This window comes from Eptatretus burgeri, chromosome 13 (assembly GCF_056783735.1).
Source record: "Eptatretus burgeri isolate ZD-2024b chromosome 13, Ebu_testis_v1, whole genome shotgun sequence".
NCBI classification, from domain to species: Eukaryota; Metazoa; Chordata; class Myxini; order Myxiniformes; family Myxinidae; genus Eptatretus; species Eptatretus burgeri.
This window is the reverse complement of record NC_140973.1, coordinates 28293071-28311681: the sequence shown is the minus strand read 5'-3', so window position 1 is coordinate 28311681 and position 18611 is coordinate 28293071. Positions and strand designations below refer to the sequence as shown.

At 32.5% G+C, this 18611-nt stretch overlaps 2 protein-coding genes across 2 annotated transcripts in view; one reads left to right on the top strand and one right to left on the bottom strand.

Annotated features, from left to right (window-relative positions):
- The window catches only part of LOC147014135 (gamma-aminobutyric acid receptor subunit alpha-2-like), a 287780-nt gene that overhangs the window by 46989 nt on the left and 222180 nt on the right, over positions 1–18611 (top strand). The gene's annotated exons all lie outside the window — the stretch shown is intronic.
- LOC147014137 (uncharacterized) lies at positions 15973–17719 on the bottom strand. Its single transcript, XM_085850712.1, has 3 exons — positions 16642–17719; positions 16380–16544; positions 15973–16282 (listed from the first exon to the last, which is right to left on the bottom strand). The coding sequence occupies exons 1-3, from the start codon at positions 16732–16734 to the stop codon at positions 16064–16066; spliced, it is 477 nt and encodes a 158-aa protein (XP_085706838.1). The 5' UTR covers positions 16735–17719; the 3' UTR covers positions 15973–16063.

Sequence of the window (18611 nt, the reverse complement as noted above, 5' to 3'; positions counted from 1 at the left end):
GCAGCCACCGTGAAACTCCAGAACCCTGTACAGCCACCATGAAACAAAACTGACTGCTTACAGCCACCGTGAAAGCAAACTTGACCGGACCCTTTTTTACAGAGAGTCTCGGAGATTTATTGGCCTCTCTCCACGGGGAGGGGCCCTTTGGCGAAAATGCACCTCGCTGTACACCTCTGATTGGACAGGGTCCTCCGGCCCACCTTTCCGGGGCGGGGCCCGGCTCCTTCCAGGAGACCCCAGTTACTCCTCCACGTGGCTTCGCTCTTGACGAGTAACAGTGTCAGCGACGTGAAGGTCATCGTACAAGAGTTACAACGTTCGTGGGAGCCGAGAACTGGAACCGCAGACCTTCTCTCGGCAAGTCAAGGTACGAGCACCGCGAGTGGTGATGGAGCGTGATTGGCCGAAGGGTTCATGCAGATGGGATGGTTTATTAGATGTAATAACCTAACTAAAAGAAATCGCAACGCACGCCTTTGATTCTCCCACTAGACAAAAAGGAAAGGGATCTGACTACACACATACTTAACAATATAACTGATTTTTGGGACATCTGTATGTTGAATGTTTATGGTTTTCAGAGCCGTAACAATATATATATATATATATATATATATATATATATATATATATATATATATATATATATATATATATATACACATATATATACATACATACATATATGGTGAGTAGGGTAAGAATACTGATTCTGGCTCACTTTTCCCCATGTAAATGAATGGGGGATTTTCAGCGATTTATATTTTTTTTCCCTAAAAATAAATCCCCTTTTTATCCCAAGGTATATTTATTTGTCTCCCCTTTTAACTTGGAGGTTGAACCTCATTGAATTGAACACCTGGGGGTTGAACAGCTCACTCATTGAACCTATAAAGATTTGTTCATTCTCAAATTCCTTCAATAGTTTAATTTTCTTTGCACAATAATCCCCATCTAAAATATTGACAAACAAAACATTTGAATCTTTATATTTTTTAAGATACCCCTTTTGTGCCATTACGAAATGATAAACTTCTCTTAATGCTCTTGTTTGACCACCTCCTGAGCCACATATCATTTTGAGATTATAGTAAATTGTTTTTTCATTGTTCAATTGATAACCATCAAAGTTTTCAGTCCATTCAAGGATATTCATTTTTTCTTTACATCCTCTAACTTACTAGTTTTTAAATTAATTCGCTTATTTGTTTTATTTACCTTTGTTTTAGTTATTTTTTCAATAAGACTTATTTGATATTTTTCACATTCATTATGTTTTCCATTTATATACCAAGACTGAGATTTTCTCCACTCTTTAGTTTGATTAATACTTGGTTTAACCATTTATATATTGTGAAAAACCACAAGTGTAGCCCTTAAAAACCCTAACCCATCTTCCCATCGTTAAAACATAATCTATTTTATACACTCTATCATACAATATCCATATGGAACACAATCTATTCCATTATCTAAAATAAATCTCTTATCATCAAAGGCTCCTAATGCCTTTTTATTTACTTCTTCACTATATATGTTATGTTTATAACTTCTTATTGTATTCATTTTCCTATATTCTTCTTTCTTATTCATCAAACAATTATAATAATTTCTAAAAGTTATTGATTTCTTTATTACATATTTCTTTATTCCCTTTAACCTCTTATCAATCTGTTCACCATACTTATAAGCATATGCCTTTGCTCTCAATCCAATAAACTCACTCATTACTTTTCCACCCAACTCATCCTTAAACTTACCAATAACCTTTTCATTCTTTTTGGAAAATAACTCACTCTTCTTGCTGAAATTACTTGTATCATATACTCCAATATTTTTCTTCATATCTTCATAAACATCATCAGTTTTTATATCTAGGATAAAACTATCAGTATCCATATACAACAATGAAACATTTTCACCATACTCTTTCTTTAAGTCATTATACAAATAATCATACATCAATATCTTTGATAAATCAAGAACTGCTGTTCCAATATAAATTGGTTTATCCATTACAATACTTTCCTTTTTCATATGAATTGCAGAAAAGTTCTCTGAAAAAACCTCTTCTCTCTCAAAACTTGGTTTATTTATCAATCTCAAGCTTCTTTCCAAGATGTTGCGAATCTAATGTTTTGCCTGTTTCTAACATTTTCCATAGTCTTTCCAAATACAGCATTATTCATTAATTTATAAAAGTCCCCTTCAAATTTTACTTTTGTATTTGCTCTCATATCTGTATTGAATTGAATATACTTTTTCACCCAAGGACTTTGTTTAAATTTTAAAACTCTATGAATTTTAGCTACTCTCAATCCTTCTCTCAAAAACTGTTTTAAGCTTCTCTGATGCAAAACATATCCCTCTTTATCATAGAATGTTGTTAATAACTTTTCTGTTGATTTACCTTTAATATTAAAACTTTTATGATAATCACTTAACCATTCTTTCTTTGGAGTTTCTTTCTCACATGCAAAAGGAAGATCTTTATGCTTATTATGAAGATCACTCGGGTACCTCAAATCAACTTCAAAATAATAACCTTCTTCTTCGTCATTCAATTCCTCTTGAGAAGAAATAACAATATTCATCAAAGCCTTTTCATAATTCTTTTCTTCCACCCACTCTAATTTACCATAAGGTAGAGATTGAGACATTGCCCATCCATACAAATTATTAGCATCAAAATACATCAAATAATTACTATCTTTTTCACTATCATAATTTGGGAGATATTTATTATTTGCTTTAGCATATCTTTTTGAACATACTTGTGATATTCCACCTCTCTTGGACTTCTCAATCATCAAAAGCATATCCACATCACTGATTAAATCTATATCTTGTTTTGTCATTTTCAACATTGCACTCCAAGCTAAACCAGGAGCTGTGAAATAGTGGGCAGGATCTAATCCATAACAATTTTTATTATGACAGAGTGATCTAAAAGCTTCAAACACATCAGCTAACAATAAAACATCTGTTTTTAGATATAAATCGTGATATTCTCCAAGGTTCTTTATCTTAAATATTTTCCATATTTCTTGTGCGTGTTTATATTCCTTATCACTTATCTCTTCTTCATAAAGGTTATTATAGAAACTTTCTTTTGAAGGAAGTTGTGTTTCTTTAAATCTCATAAATGAATCCATATAATCATAAGGATAAATTCCCTTACTTGTAAGAATTTTCTCTTTACTTTGAATTTCATTCCTTGTTTGAATTTCCTCTCTCGTAAGAATTCCTTCTTTAATCAGAATTTCATCTTTAATCTGAATTTCCTCTTTAGTGAGAATTTCCTCTTTTGGAAAGAATGAATTAAGATTTGGAAAAGAGTCTGTGGAGCTTAGATTTGATGCGAGGTAGGCTAGTGGTGTTCCCATAAACTTGTAAGAATCTAAAAACCTAATACGAGTTATAGGTTTTGTGAATATCATTTTTGAAAATGAAATATACTTTTGACTTGTGTTTGTTATAGCAGAAATATTCCCTGGTGTTTTTGAAAGTTCATTTATAAATAGATGTGTATCATAGTTGGCGCTGTTGTGAAGAAAGACTGGAATAAAAGAAGGTAATTTATAATTAAGATTACAACAGGAATGAGCGGGACCTCTATATTTACCAGTAAGATGACAATGGTCTCTAACTTTAAACTCCTTAATTTCCCCCTCACAAATATGACAGATATTGTTCATTCTAAATTCTAATTTTTCTTCTTTGGTTAATTTCATCGGTTCATTTGTTTCTTTCATTAATTTAGTGAGTCTTATACAATCCTTTTCTAATCGTTTTACAAACTCTTGTGAAGCATTTTTTCCACGATAATGTTCAAGTTTGTTATACTTTTCTCCAACAGATGATTTGATATAATAACAAAAACCACAAGGAATATGTTTTTGATATTTATTTGTATATGGTTCTTTTGGATTAGGAGAAGCAGTATTTATCTTTTTAAGGATACATTCAAAATCAGCGTATATCACAAATGGGTGCATGATAGATTTATTATAATCTTCAAAATAAATCTTTTCACCAGGTTTAGGCATTGTAATTACAGCTGATTTATGATTACTACAATATTTTGAATGTTGTTCTAATCGTTCTTTTGTATGAAATGAATTAAGACATCGCTTACAAGGATATATTTTGTTTGCTGTTCTGAATACCTGAGAAGAGATTAATCTTGATAAATTATTGATGTATGTGTAATGTGAATTCTTTCCAACACTAAAATATAAAAGGTCAATGTGTGTTTCTTCATTTTTATAGTTGTTTGAAATTTTTAATATTTGAACTTTGTTTGTATCCGTTAATCCATATACATTAATAGAAAGATTATTCTTTTTCTCAAATTTAGGAATATCTGTTAATGGCATTGGGAATTTAAAATCTTTAATGTCCAAGGTATTCTCATATTTCATATATTGTTTTACTCTTTCTGAATTACATTTTGGTGGATGTAAGTGAGCAAGAACAGACCAGAGAAAACATTTATTATCATTGTTCTTAATATTAACAACTGCCTTCTTTAGTTTTATTTCTTTTGGTAATTCAATATAAGAAGAAGCTTTAAGAGGGTTTGATTTTAGAATGTGTATATCTAAAAAGATGATTTTTTTAATATTGAATCCACTTCCTACCACTGTATTATCAACATCCTCCTCTTGTCTTGATAGTTCTTCATAAACCCCACTATTCAAAAAATCTTGAAATGATGTTATAAAATGAAGATCTGTTCTCATATAAGGAGTTTGTTCTTCATCTTGTCTTTTCATATTCATTTTCACTCCCATATAAAACTTTAAAGTTTTTATTTCTTTTAATGTCTTTTTAATAAATTTTTCAACATCGGGTTTCACTATTTCAATTGATTCAGCTATTGATGATGGACTGGGTTCTCCAAATTGAAAAATCCTTATTTTTATATGCCCTTTAAATGCCTCATCAGTGTTTTTAATATAATAGTCTCCCTTTACTTTAAACTCATTTTTCTTGTGTTTTTGTGATTGAAGATGTTGATTATAACTACTCTTCAAAACATCCTTTGAACAGATATCACAATGTTTTCTTTCCAACTCAAGAGGAGATATTTGATGAAATAGATTAAATGTGTGTTTGTTGGTTCGGAGGTGTTTTCTATAATGTTTATATTCGTGATTACAAACATCGCAGTACGTTGTATTCACCATATTTATAGAATAAAACTTTGCTTAAACTAAAATTTTCTTGATGAAAATTTCGTTTAATTTATAGGTGAATCTGTGCTTAAAAACATTTTATCCTCCAACTTTTTCACTTAATAAATACAATGTTTCAAGACACAAAAGACAAGTTTCAATCAATCTCTTCATCTGTTAAAGATACTGAGAAATATGTCAAGGATGTAAAATTGAACAAAGATAAATATAACAACTATTGGATAAAAACTATTATGGTAAATAATATGAGTTCTTCAATTTCCTTCAGTGGAAGGGCTTTTAGTATACCTGGTAGAACATCAATTAAAGTATCTCTAACAAAAGTTTCTCCTCTCCTTCTAGTAATATATTCAAAACTAGAAAAAGCAATGAAACAAGAAAAAGTATCAAAGAACAAAAACCTTATGGATGAAGCTTTAGAAAGAAAAGATAAGACCATCTGTAATATGCAAGGAGAAATTTGTATTTTTTTCAACAACCCTAAAGATGTAAATCTTGATGAAATAAAGGATGTTAATATATCAGGTGAAATGACATTTCGTTCAATAGTAGTTAACGATAATTTTAAAATTACCTTTAATATAAAAAATGTTGTCGTTGAATCTGATAATGAAAAAAAGTATATTGATATCGATGGTAATATACAACTAAAAGTATAGATGAATTTCAGTTTAAGTAAAGTTTTACTTTATAAATATGCTAGACTTTCCTGATTCTCCATATGACAAATTTGAGAATTGTCCTGCGTGTGAAAGACAGGGATTAAACACAGAGTCAAAAGCCTATAAACAATGTATATTCTGTGATTATCTTCTAATTAATGATAATAAAAATATAAAAAGGAAAATAATTCTTTTAGATTTACACCAAAAATGAATTACTTTACAAGATTGATTAGAGAAATGAATGTAAAGTATGAGGATGATAACACACCTTTCCTTACAAGGGAAGAAACTGAACGTATAAGAGAAATGTTCAAAGGATTGTTGTTGTATATTATTCATGGATGTAATTTTCAGGGAAATATCAACACAAGATATTGTATAAATAAAATAATGGATTATCTTGAAATTAAACCTGAACTTAGGATAAAATATAGAGTTTCTAAAAAAGCCAATAATAAATTAAATAACCTGTTTTTCAAATATATAAATGAATGATTTTTTACCTATTTGGGAAAATAAGATAAAATTTAACAACCATAAAAATCTCCCAAATTCATTAAGATGTCTCATAGTTGGTTCAAGTGGATGTGGAAAAACCTGCTTACTTTTAAAAATGCTCCTCACTCCCAACTTTTTAGATTATGATAATTTAATAATTTTCACAAAGTCGAAGTTTTCAACCAGAGTATCAACTACTCTCACAAGGTTTTAATGCTGGTCTTCAAAAAGAAGATATAATAGGTTTATTTAAACGTCAAAAAACCTAAATGATTATAACATTGAAGATATAATTCAACTATTTTGTGATACACAGAGATGTAAAAAGAAATCAAATCTTATAACTTGTATTCTTAGTGATAATACGGATGATATACCATCTCCCCAAGATTTGGATAAATCAAAAAAGAACCTCGTTATCTTTGATGATTGTGTTAATGAGAGAAACCAAACGGTAATGGACAGCTACTACACAAGAGGGAGACATTCTTCTTGTAATTGTATTTATCTTAGTCAATCGTACTTTCAACTTCCTCGTCGTTCCATCAGAAACAATGCTAATACTTTTATTTTATTCAAGTTAAATTCAATAGATATCAATAATTTTTGGAGAGATAATTGTTCTACATTATGTAGTAAAAAGAAATTTGAGGATTATATGAAGCACACGACTGAAAAATATAAATATATTGTTGTGAAACAAGATGAGATATTAAGGGATATATTTTTTGTTTTATAAACAATTACATATATAAATGACAACTATTATTATAAATCTTGTGGGTAAATCTGCTTCTGGAAAAAACTTTCATAAATCAAGGTTCTTGTGTAGTACAAATGAGAATATTGTAAATTTACTTAAAAACACCCCGTGATACGCATTGTATCAACAACAACTAGAGCAATAAGACCTGGAGAAGTAAAAGGTGAAGATTATCACTATATTTCAGTGGAGGAACATATGCGATTGAGGAATGAAGGACAAATATTTGAGGAGGTTTCTCTTGGTACAACAAAATATTCACATTGTAAGAGTGAGTTAAAGAAACTAAAATCTGGTGGTGTTGGGATATTAGAAACTAATCCAGAAGGAACGAGACAAATTATTAAATATCTGAGCGGAGTGAAGATTTTATCATTCGGTTTTGATGTTGATGAAGAAACTCAACACAAACGTATGAAAAGCAGAGATGCAAGGATTAGTGAAGAAGAAATTACAACTCGCATTAATGTTAATAAAGAATTTGATGAAATATTTAAAGAAAAGGATTTATTTGAACACATCTACTTGAATGATGAAGAAAAGGAAAATTTCCCTGTTGATCTTTACAATTCATTAAATGATATTTTACAATAAATAAATGGATACAAAAGAAAGAGCAAGAAGATTTAAGGAACATCAAGAGTTGGTTTCAAAAGTTGTAAAACAACAGGAAGACATAAAGAAGAAACGCAGACAGAAACTAACGGGCGAAGAAGCATTTGAAAAAAAACAAGAGAAATTTTTTAAACCACTTTTAAAAACTTCCCAAGAAAAAATGAAAGATGTTTCCACAGTTCCCACAGTAGAATATACTCCTAGAAAGCTTCAAATGTTAAAAGATTTCAGTCAAATGACGGAGGAAGAATTAGAGCATTTAGGAGAATTAGAATATGATGATGAAGGTTTATTTCAACAACTGGAAGAGATTAATCAACCCCCTGATTATATTGTGAATGCTGTTCAAAACAATGAATATTCAGCGGATTCAAAAACCAAAGCAGGACTCATTCCAACAGAACAACCAGCAATATTTCATCTTGTTCAAGAAAAGGTATTGATATTTAATGATGAATTAAGGTTCTTAAGTTCTGCTCAACCCCCTGTTAAACTAACTCCGAGATTAATGTTTCTTCTCACAAAAGATGGAAGACAAGGTTCAACTGTGAGGGATGAATCAAAGTATATTGATAAACCATTGGATATGGAAAATAATGATGATAGAGTATATATTGATTTGCTGAACACTCTAAATTATAAGGTTATTCTTTCTGGTAAAAGTAGGAAGAATGAGAAGGAGAAACACATTATTCAGGCTTTAAGTATCCTTGGTTCAGGTATTAGTTTTCTTCCAAATGACCCATCGCAATTAGTTAATAGACTGTTATTGTTGTTCGGCAGTAAGAAGGCTGGAAATAACAATTGTTTTAATGAAGCATCAGCCATTTTAGACCAGTTGATGAACATGAAAATAATTAATAAATCTCAATATAAAGACATTTTATCTCATATTAAATAAGATGAGAAGCACAATCCTGAGTTTTAATTTCACAACAAGCGACCACACATCTTCATTCCCATACCCACTACAACTTGACACAACAAAAGAATATGAGGCATCTTTATTGTCCATGGAGACTTATAATACCTTATTTAATATAACCGAGAAAAATGACAAGTTTAGTTATAATCCGGGAAGTGGATACAAAACGATAACAGTCTCAATTCGAGCATACGAGATTTCTCAAATATCTTCCGAAATTGCTCGTCTTATGAAAGAACAGGGTGATGAACCAAAAATATTGTTATAAACATTCAAAAACATACTTCAAAATCAACGATTAAAGTTAAAAATAACTACAAGGTTGATTTCACAATTGATAATTCATTTAGAGAGTTATTAGGTTTCTCCTCAAAAAGATTGAAACTAATGGGACGTTTTACAGTGATAATGTCATTCAAATATCCTCAGGAATAAATTCGGTGTTAATTCACTGTGATTTGATTGATGGTGCTTATAATGATGGATTAAAAACAAATACAATATTTTCATTCAGCGCATACTCAACCCCAATTGGTTATAAATTCAATATGGAGCCTAAAAATTTGGTTTATCTACCTGTGTCAGGAAAAACCATACACAGAGTAAATTTTAGGATAACCGACCAAGATAATCGTGTGATCTCTTTTAATGGAGAAGTTATATCCATCAGAATTCACCTACGTGAAGTTTTTCAATAAATAAATACGATGGTTATTGTGAGGAAGCACGAGTTGGGAAAATATAAAATAATTACAGGGGATGGGATGTTCCTTTCCCCGTACTACAAGGGTGAAGGTATGTATCTTGGTAGAGGATACTATAAACCTAAGAGACAAAGGGGTGTCGGACATCAATTTAGAGGAGATGGGATAATTGATACTCTCATGGGTATTGGTTCAACTATTCTTAAACATAAAGACCTAATTGGTTCAACTGCTTCTGCTGTGGGAAATGTAGCAGGTGCTGTAAAGAGTATAAAAGATGCTCAGAAAGAATCTCATAAATTACAAGCAATAAAAGAAATTAAGAAAGGTAAAACTCAGTTGTCCCCCAAGAACGACAGAAAATAATTCAAATACTTGGATCAGGGTTTCAAAAGTTTTAACATCTTTTTTCCTAAATAAATACAAGTATGGAAGCAATTGATAGTATCTATGATTTGGATGATACTATTATTATCTCAAACTCCACTAAAAAAGAAGATTACTTCAAGGTAAATGCAATAACTGGAACAGACTGGAATACAAATGGTACAAAAAGTTTTGAAATAAATAATCAACAAACCTATTTGAATCTCTCCGAAAGTTTCTTGTTGTGTAAATTTAAATTCACTAAGGCTGGGAATAACACAAACGCTACACTTGTAAATGATTTCTTCTGGAAAATGTTTGATAGTGTGCGATTGTATATTGGAACACAAGAAGTTGAAGCGGTTGATTATGTCTCTGCTGTATCTGAAATGATGAAATTTACACTCTATACATTCAGTGATAGAATGGGAAAGGGGTCTGTCGAAGGTTTTATTCCTGATATGTCAACGGGAACAAACACAGACCCTGGGTATACTCAAAGGAAAGGAATGTATAATGATGATACAAAAGCAGAAAATAGTTTTACTGTGGCAGTTCCTCTTAAAGGTATATTTGGATTTTGTGATTATGATAAAGTTCTGTATGGTCTTAAAATTAGATTTCAACTACAAAGGAATGATAATGAAAATAGATTGCTTTTTGGTGTTGGTAATGCTTTTGGTGATCAGAATAAATTTGTAATTGAGGAGATGAGTTGGTATATCAGTGAATATACTCCTAATCTTAAAACAGAAGAGATGTTGAATCGAAGACTTAACTCAAAAAAACCACTCAGTGTATCATACCTCAAAAGAAGATGTCAACACGTTAAACTCAATCAAACTACTTACACGTGGAATTTGGGTGTTCTGGAAGGAAAGCCACGATATCTGTGGATGATTTTTAAAAAGCCAGATGGTGATACTGCGACTGATAAGAATAATGCATTGAGTGATAATGCTAAGGTGAAACAACTTCGCGTTTCTCTAGATGGAACATTTTATCCACGAGATAGATTGGAAATTAATTGGGAAAAAATGATTTTGCTGAAGCATACAAGTCTTACCAAAAGGTGTGTGAAAGTAATGGAAATAAAGAACCTATTTTGGATATGACAGCATTTAAAAGTTTGTATACAATCTATACGTTTGACCTGAGCGCTCAAAAAGAAACTATAAAGTCTAATCGAGTGGATACTTCCCTATACATTGAAAGAGGAGAGAGTGAAGAAGTTGATACATATTGTTTGCTTTTGGAAGAAACAGAATTGCAGATTAATACAGATAATGGTGTGATGATTAGTCTCACATAATTTTTTTGTTAAATAAATGAGTGGCAAAGTACCAACTGGGGTATATGTTAATCAAATCAATCTTCATAAACTATCATCTTGTGTTCAAAATCAAAAGCCTTGTACGATTAACGTTAATACAATTCAGAGAAAAGGAGCAGTAAGAATTGATGTTTTGCTCACAAGAGAACAGGTTAAAATCTTGAATGACACTGGCTCACTTAAAATTAAAATGACAAAACCAATGTTAAAAAATATTCAATAAGAGAGACGAGTGGAGGATTTCTCCCATTTCTAATTCCTTTATTTGCTGGTTTAAGTGCGGTTGGAGCATTGACGGGTGGTATTTCAACAGCGGTCAAAACTGCCAACGAAAGGAAGGCTCAACTCCAGGCTCAAAAAGAATTGGAAAGACATAACAAAGAGTTGGAGAAACAAATTAGTGGAAGTGGTGTAATTGTAGATTTTGCTGAAAAACTTGAAGGTCTGCCTGATAAAGCGAGATTGTTAGTTGGAGATATGCTTTCTTCTATAGCACAAGCAGGTGTAAAATTAACGAAAAGAGGTAATGGATTATATCTTTCTAATAAATAAATGAGCATTGATGAGTGGTTGAAAGAATTTGGAAAGAATACAACATCAAATTTACAACTTGCCAAATATTGTAAGAAATTAAAAATTCATAATGTGGTTATTTGTATGAGAGATGAATTAACAAATGTGTCGAAACATACAAAGAATATTATTATGAACTTAGAAGATAATGATGGGAACGGTTCTCATTGGGTTTGTATTTTTAATAGTCAAGACAAATATTATTTTGATAGTTTTGGTCTTCCACCACCTGTTGAAGTCATAAAATTCTTACAGAATGGTGTTTATCAAACATTTCAAGTCCAAGAATTAAATTCCAAGTGTTGTGGTCAATTATGTCTATATGTGTTATTTCAACTCAACAAAAATAAAAAATTTTATGATATTATTTTTAATCTAATATAAATGACTTATGTTGGTAAAGATGGTTCTATCTTTGGTGTATCTCAAGAACTGGATATTGATTTATCAAATTATTATACAAAGGCACAGGCTGAACGATATAAATATAATATAAACAAAAATATTAACATGAAAAATGCTTATAAATTAAAAAATTATCCAAGCCCGACTGACGCGAATGACTTGGTGAGATTAAGCGATTTATCACAATATATATACTTAAATAAAACGGCTGTGTATTCTAAAGATACAGAAGTGTTGATATTATCTCCAGGTCATACAGAATTCACAGTTCGAATTAAAATAAATTTTTATAAAGAAGGGCGTATCGTTTGTATGAGAATAGAACAATGGGGGTATGATATGAATGATTTAGGGTATAATTGGTCATTTAAAATTAACCTCGAAGACCTGGAACAATTAAATCAGTCTCGTAAGGAAGAATATTATCCACTTGGTATCGAGAATGAGTTTTGTGGAGCCACGATTAGTAAACAACAAATAAAAGAATTTAATAAGGGTAAATATAATAATGGTTTTGCCCTTGTTTATCTCATGAAAACAGAAAAAACAGGATTATATATAATAAGTAAGGAAATACAAAATGATTTAACTATGGGAAGATGGGGAGGTGTTTCGTGCCATAATATTATTCTAACATATATTTCTAATACATAAATGACAGCAAGAAGGCTTCAAGAAAATTATCATTTCTGTGTCCAAGCATACCTTCAAGAAAAGGGTATTCGGTATTTTAATAAATATGTTCTACAACATAAGAATGAGGTATTTTCAATAAAAGATTGGCATTATGCTGATGTTGATAAACCAACAACTTTAGATTTAATTAGAATGTTAAATAATGAAAAAATTATAAGGTTAAGAAAAGGTAAGGCTCTTTTAGAAATTCAAAAGAAATTTTATTGGTATCCTGTTGTAAAAAAATTATTTTGGATACAGGAATAACAAGAAATCCTGATGAATATATGTATAATATTCTATGGGGTGTAAACGATTCAAGTATAGTAAGGGATGAGGAAGGAGTTGAAGAAGAGAGGGAAGAGGAGGAAAAGGAGGAGGAGGAGAGAGAGAAGGAGGAAAGAGAGAAGAGAGAGAGGGAGGAAAGAGAGAGAATGAATAAATATCAAAATATGGAAACCAGTGAGATTCAAAAAAGAATAGAGGTATTAAAGAAATTAACTTATCTCACCAGGGAGGAATACAAAGAATTAAAAAGTCTATTTACAATACTTTCGACAAGACTATCGACATCGAGAAGACATGTATTTTAATTCAAGTTTTTTCTTAAATAAATGGAGGAGAGAGTGAAGGCATTTCTAAGGATTCTTTATGTTTTAAAAATTAAGATTCAAATGTGCATGTTGGAAACTAAAAAGGTTTTTGCACTCTGCAGAAATTTTTCTCATAAATAAATGAGTTATTGTCTCAAATGTAAAAAGAAAACTAATACTAAAAATATTTCATATATTAAAAGTAAAAATAACAGGGTTATACAAAAAGGTATATGTTCGGTGTGTGGTTCAAAAAAAAATCAATTTATCTCCAAACACAAACTCGGAGGAGATATACAAAAGTTTTTATCAGGAAGTAAATTTACAACTACTGGAATACCAGGGGAATTACATCTTCCAGGGTATTCTTTCTGTGGTCCAGGCACAAACTTGGATAAAAGATTAGATGAGGCAGACAATCCTAAATCCTGGAGTAAACCAATCAATAGAGTTGATGAAGTGTGCATGAGACACGATATTGATTATGGGAATACCACAACGTTGGAAGAAAAGCATGAAGCCGATAGAGAAATGTTATATAATTTGTCTCTGATACAAAATCCAACCTTGAGAGAAAAAGTTGATAGGTTCATCGTGAAGAAGATGATTAGTGCTAAATTGAAACTTGGACTTGGAAATTCAAAAAACTTATAGGCTCTAATGATGCCATTAAGACTGAAGAGCAATTAGCTGATGAATTACATAAACCAATATTCACAAAGTTTCAGAGAAGGAAAGTTTATTCCAAGGAAGTTGATTATATCTGGTCTGCTGATTTGATTGAACTCAATAATGATAAGGGGTACAAGTATGCTTTAACCGTTATTGATTTGAGGAGTAGATATGCGTGGGTTGTCCCTTTAAAAAACAAAACAGGTAATACTCTTATGTTAGCTTTTCAACAGATATTTAATAAAAGTAAGAGAAAACCTAAGAAATTGTGGACTGATGAGGGTAGAGAGTTTTATAACAAGACATTTATGAATTTTTTAAAAAATAACAGTATTACATTATACAGTACCTTTAATGAAGGGAAGGCAGTTGTTGTTGAACGTTTTAATCGTACCTTAAAAGAGAGACTATATAAAAAATTCACACAACTCGGTTCACAACAATGGTTATCTTTTATTCAGGATATTGTGGATAAGTATAATGACACGATTCACACGTCAACGAATATGAAGCCATCAGAAACATTTACAAAATTAAAATATGAAAAAGAGATTAATGTCAGAAAACCTAAGTTCAAAGTTGGTGATATCGTAAGAATATATAGGTGGAAATCTCATTTTGAAAAGGGTTTTACTGAACGATGGACGAAAGAACTTTTTAAAATTGTTGATGTAATAGATACAGTTCCTTGGACTTATAAAATATATGATTTGGAAGGGGAAGAGATTTTAGGTTCATTTTATTCACAGGAATTACAAAAGACAAAACTAAGCATATAATACACCTTTGTGGACACTAGAGGGACAAGTCCGAGGTGTATTACAGTATATAATGTGTGTCAAGGGGGACGTTCTTAGATCTGTGAACCCCAAACACAGAATCCTCAACTGAATAGTCAAGGCTTAACTTTTGTTTGTGTGTGTGTGTGTAATGGGAGCAATAGGTTGGCGCTTCACTCCCTCCTACTATACACCGTTGTGGACACTCGAGGGCCAAGTCCGAGGTGTATAACAGTATATAATGTGTGTCAAGGGGGACGTTCTTAGATCTGTGAACCCCAAACACAGAATCCTCAACTGAATAGTCAAGGCTTAACTTTGTTTGTTGGTGTGTATGTGTGTGTGTCCCAACCCTCACATTCAAAATCTCAACCCCAACTCAATCCTCACCCAACACAATGTCTTTTTCAAAATGAGATTTCCACCTATATATATATATTTTTACGTTTTTTTTTCTTCTTCCAATTCTGTCTTTTAAGGCTTTCAGGTTTGATGACGTAGAAAGGGGGAGTAAGCCTGCACTTTCTTCCCAGAACTTTCTTGATCTTGCTCCCATCAAGCACCATCCGACAAAGAACTACATCGATAGGTTTAGATCCCAAAGAGTGATAGCAACTCCAAAAGTCTCCAAAATATAAATAAATAAAATAATAATAATAATAAATAAATAAATAAATAAATAAAAGCCCCCAAAAAAGTTTCAAGTGTCCAACATAAACCCAACTTTCCAAGTCTTCAAGGTATAACCACATTCCCGTTGAGTTTCCAAGATATGTATCACATTGTGAGTTATCAATCCAGAACCCACATTTCAAGTATTCAAAGTAAAACCAACTTACAAAGTCTCTTAAGGATAACTCATTTACTGATTTTTTCAAAATTTGTGAGTCTCCAAGGTAGGACCCATATTTAGAACCATCTTGGCAGAACCCTTTTCCTGAGTCTCCAAGGTAGTTATTTAAACCATCAAGGCAGAACTCATTTACTGATTTTTTCAAAATTTGTGAGTCTCCAAGGTAGGCCCCATATTTAGAACCATCTTGGCAGAACCCTTTTCCTGAGTCTCCAAGGTAGTTATTTAAACCATCAAGGCAGAACTCATTTACTGATTTTTCAAAATTTGTGAGTCTCCAAGGTAGGCCCCATATTTAGAACCATCTTGGCAGAACCCTTTTCCTGAGTCTCCAAGGTAGTTATTTAAACCATCAAGGCAGAACTCATTTACTGATTTTTTCAAAATTTGTGAGTCTCCAAGGTAAAACTTGTATTCTGGCTCATCAAGGTATAACTTGTTCAGTGGGTATTGTCTTGATAACTCACAATGAGTACTATTGCTGTAAAACTCTTTTCAGGATTTTGCTGGTCTCCAAGGTATAACTCTTTGGTTGGGTCATCAAGGACGAACTCGTTCTGTGGGTCTTGGTCGCTCATAAGGTCTTCAACCAAGCCAACAATTTCGCCCCAAGTTGTAGCAAAAGCAGTATTTTCATTTCGTATTTCAGACACAATTTCCTGTGAGAGAAAATAATAATGTATTAATTAAGTTATTTAATTATTAAATGAGTATGCTTCAATCAAAGTTTGAAAATAGGAAAATAAAAAATCTTACCTCAATAGATAAGAGGTTTGAATCCAGTTCATCAACTTGAAGGTTTAGTTCCATGGAAGACAGAGAGTTCCAAGGAACACCAAAGTCATCCCACTCAAGGTCTTCAACCAAGCCAACAATTTCCCCCCAAGTTGTAGCAAAAGCAGTATTTTCAGATACAATTTCCTGTGAGAGAAAATAATAATGTATTAATTAAGTTATTTAATTATTAAATGAGTATGCTTCAATCAAAGTTTGAAAATAGGAAAATAAAAAATCTTACCTCAATAGATAAGAGGTTTGAATCCAGTTCATCAACTTGAAGGTTTAGTTCCATAGAAGACAGAGAGTTTGAGACAAGCACACAGAACACCATTGCCAGCAAGAACAAATGTTTAAAATGGAGCCTGGGTTTGAAGCTTTTATAGAGAAAGACTGGTGGGTGTGGTTTCCTTTGGAAATTCCCTGGGCAAGCCTAGGCAAGCCTTCATTGGGAAATTTTTCAAAACCATAACATCCTGTAATTTTCTAGTGATTTCTTTGTGAGTCAGAGATGAACTGGAAATGATGTAAGAGTGGGCGGGGCTTAGCAAAAGTAGGCGGAGCTTAGGAAAAGTGGGCGTGGCTTAGGAAAAATACCTTATGAAAAGTGGGCGGAGCTTAGCAAAAGTGGGCGGAGCTTAGAAAAAGTGGGCGTGGCTTAGAAAAATTACCTTATGAAAAGTGGGCGGGGCTTAACAAAAGTGGGCGGGGCTTAGGAAAAGTGGGCGTGGCTTAGAAAAAATACCTTATGAAAAGTGGGCGGAGCTTAGCAAAAGTGGGCGGAGCTTAGGAAAAGTGGGCGTGGCTTAGAAAAAATACCTTATGAAAAGTGGGCGGAGCTTAGCAAAAGTGGGCGGAGCTTAGGAAAAGTGGGCGTGGCTTAGAAAAATTACCTTATGAAAAGTGGGCGGGGCTTAACAAAAGTGGGCGGGGCTTAAAGAAAAGTGGGCGGGGCTTAACAAAAAATAACCTGTGGCTCAGGAGGTGGTCAAACAAGAGCATTAAGAGAAGTTTATCATTTCGTAATGGCACAAATGGGGTATCTTAAAAAATATAAAGATTCAAATGTTTTGTTTGTCAATATTTTAGATGAAGATTATTGTGCAAAGAAAATTAAACTATTGAAGGAATTTGAGAATGAACAAATCTTTATAGGTTCAATGAGTGAGCTGTTCAACCCCCAGGTGTTCAATTCAATGAGGTTCAACCTCCAAGTTAAAAGGGGAGACAAATAAATATACCTTGGGATAAAAAGGGGATTTATTTTTAGGGAAAAAAAATATAAATCGCTGAAAATCCCCCATTCATTTACATGGGGAAAAGTGAGCCAGAATCAGTATTCTTACCCTACTATGGTGTACAGGCAACAAAAGTCTGGGCCCTTTCGTTTTCATTGTAAATTTTCAAACTGTCTTCCATATACTTTGAAGCACTATTTAATTCTGTTAATTATGTCTGTCACAAAAGGTGGGTGGAGGTTATGCTTTCACCCCTGTCTGTCTGTGAGCAGGATATCGGATGAAATTTGGTGAACAGGTGGGTGTGTAACAAGGATATATTGACTCGATTTTGGTGAAGATTCGGATCCTGATCCGGATACAAGAATTATTTAATTTCTAAGTGTTTCTTCACCATTGAGAGATGGGGTCAAAAACGATAATGGGATGATGTTTCAAAAAGTTGTGGATGAGTTATGACAAAACTCGGTGGATGAGTTGGTTCGGTGACAAAAACAAGCCGATTCAATTTTAGCTCAGATGCAGATTCAGATCTGGCTCAACAGTGGGATACAAAACGTAAATCTTTCAACTTAGCGGAAGTAAGCGCTGTACCGAGTGCCATTCTTGTTCAGTATGTGGTGAGTGTCTCTGGGCTTCACCAGTGCTCAGCATGACCCCTCTGAGGTGAAGGTTACATTTTGAACTTTTGTCAGATTTAACTAAGACAACAGAACACATGGTTTCATAAGTACTTCATTTACATGATCACCTAACATTGTCTTGAATGCCAATTTGTAATTTTATTTTCAAAAATGACAACTGTAATTAACAAAAAAAGTTATTTAATCACCACATACTGTCTCGCCATGGCTGACAAATATCGGTTTGGTCCCTCCATCCATGCCTTCCATCCATCCTTCCCTCCATCCATCCGTTAAGGACCAGCAGGCCTGACACTGCACAACACCACTGGGCGCAACACGAGCAGGTG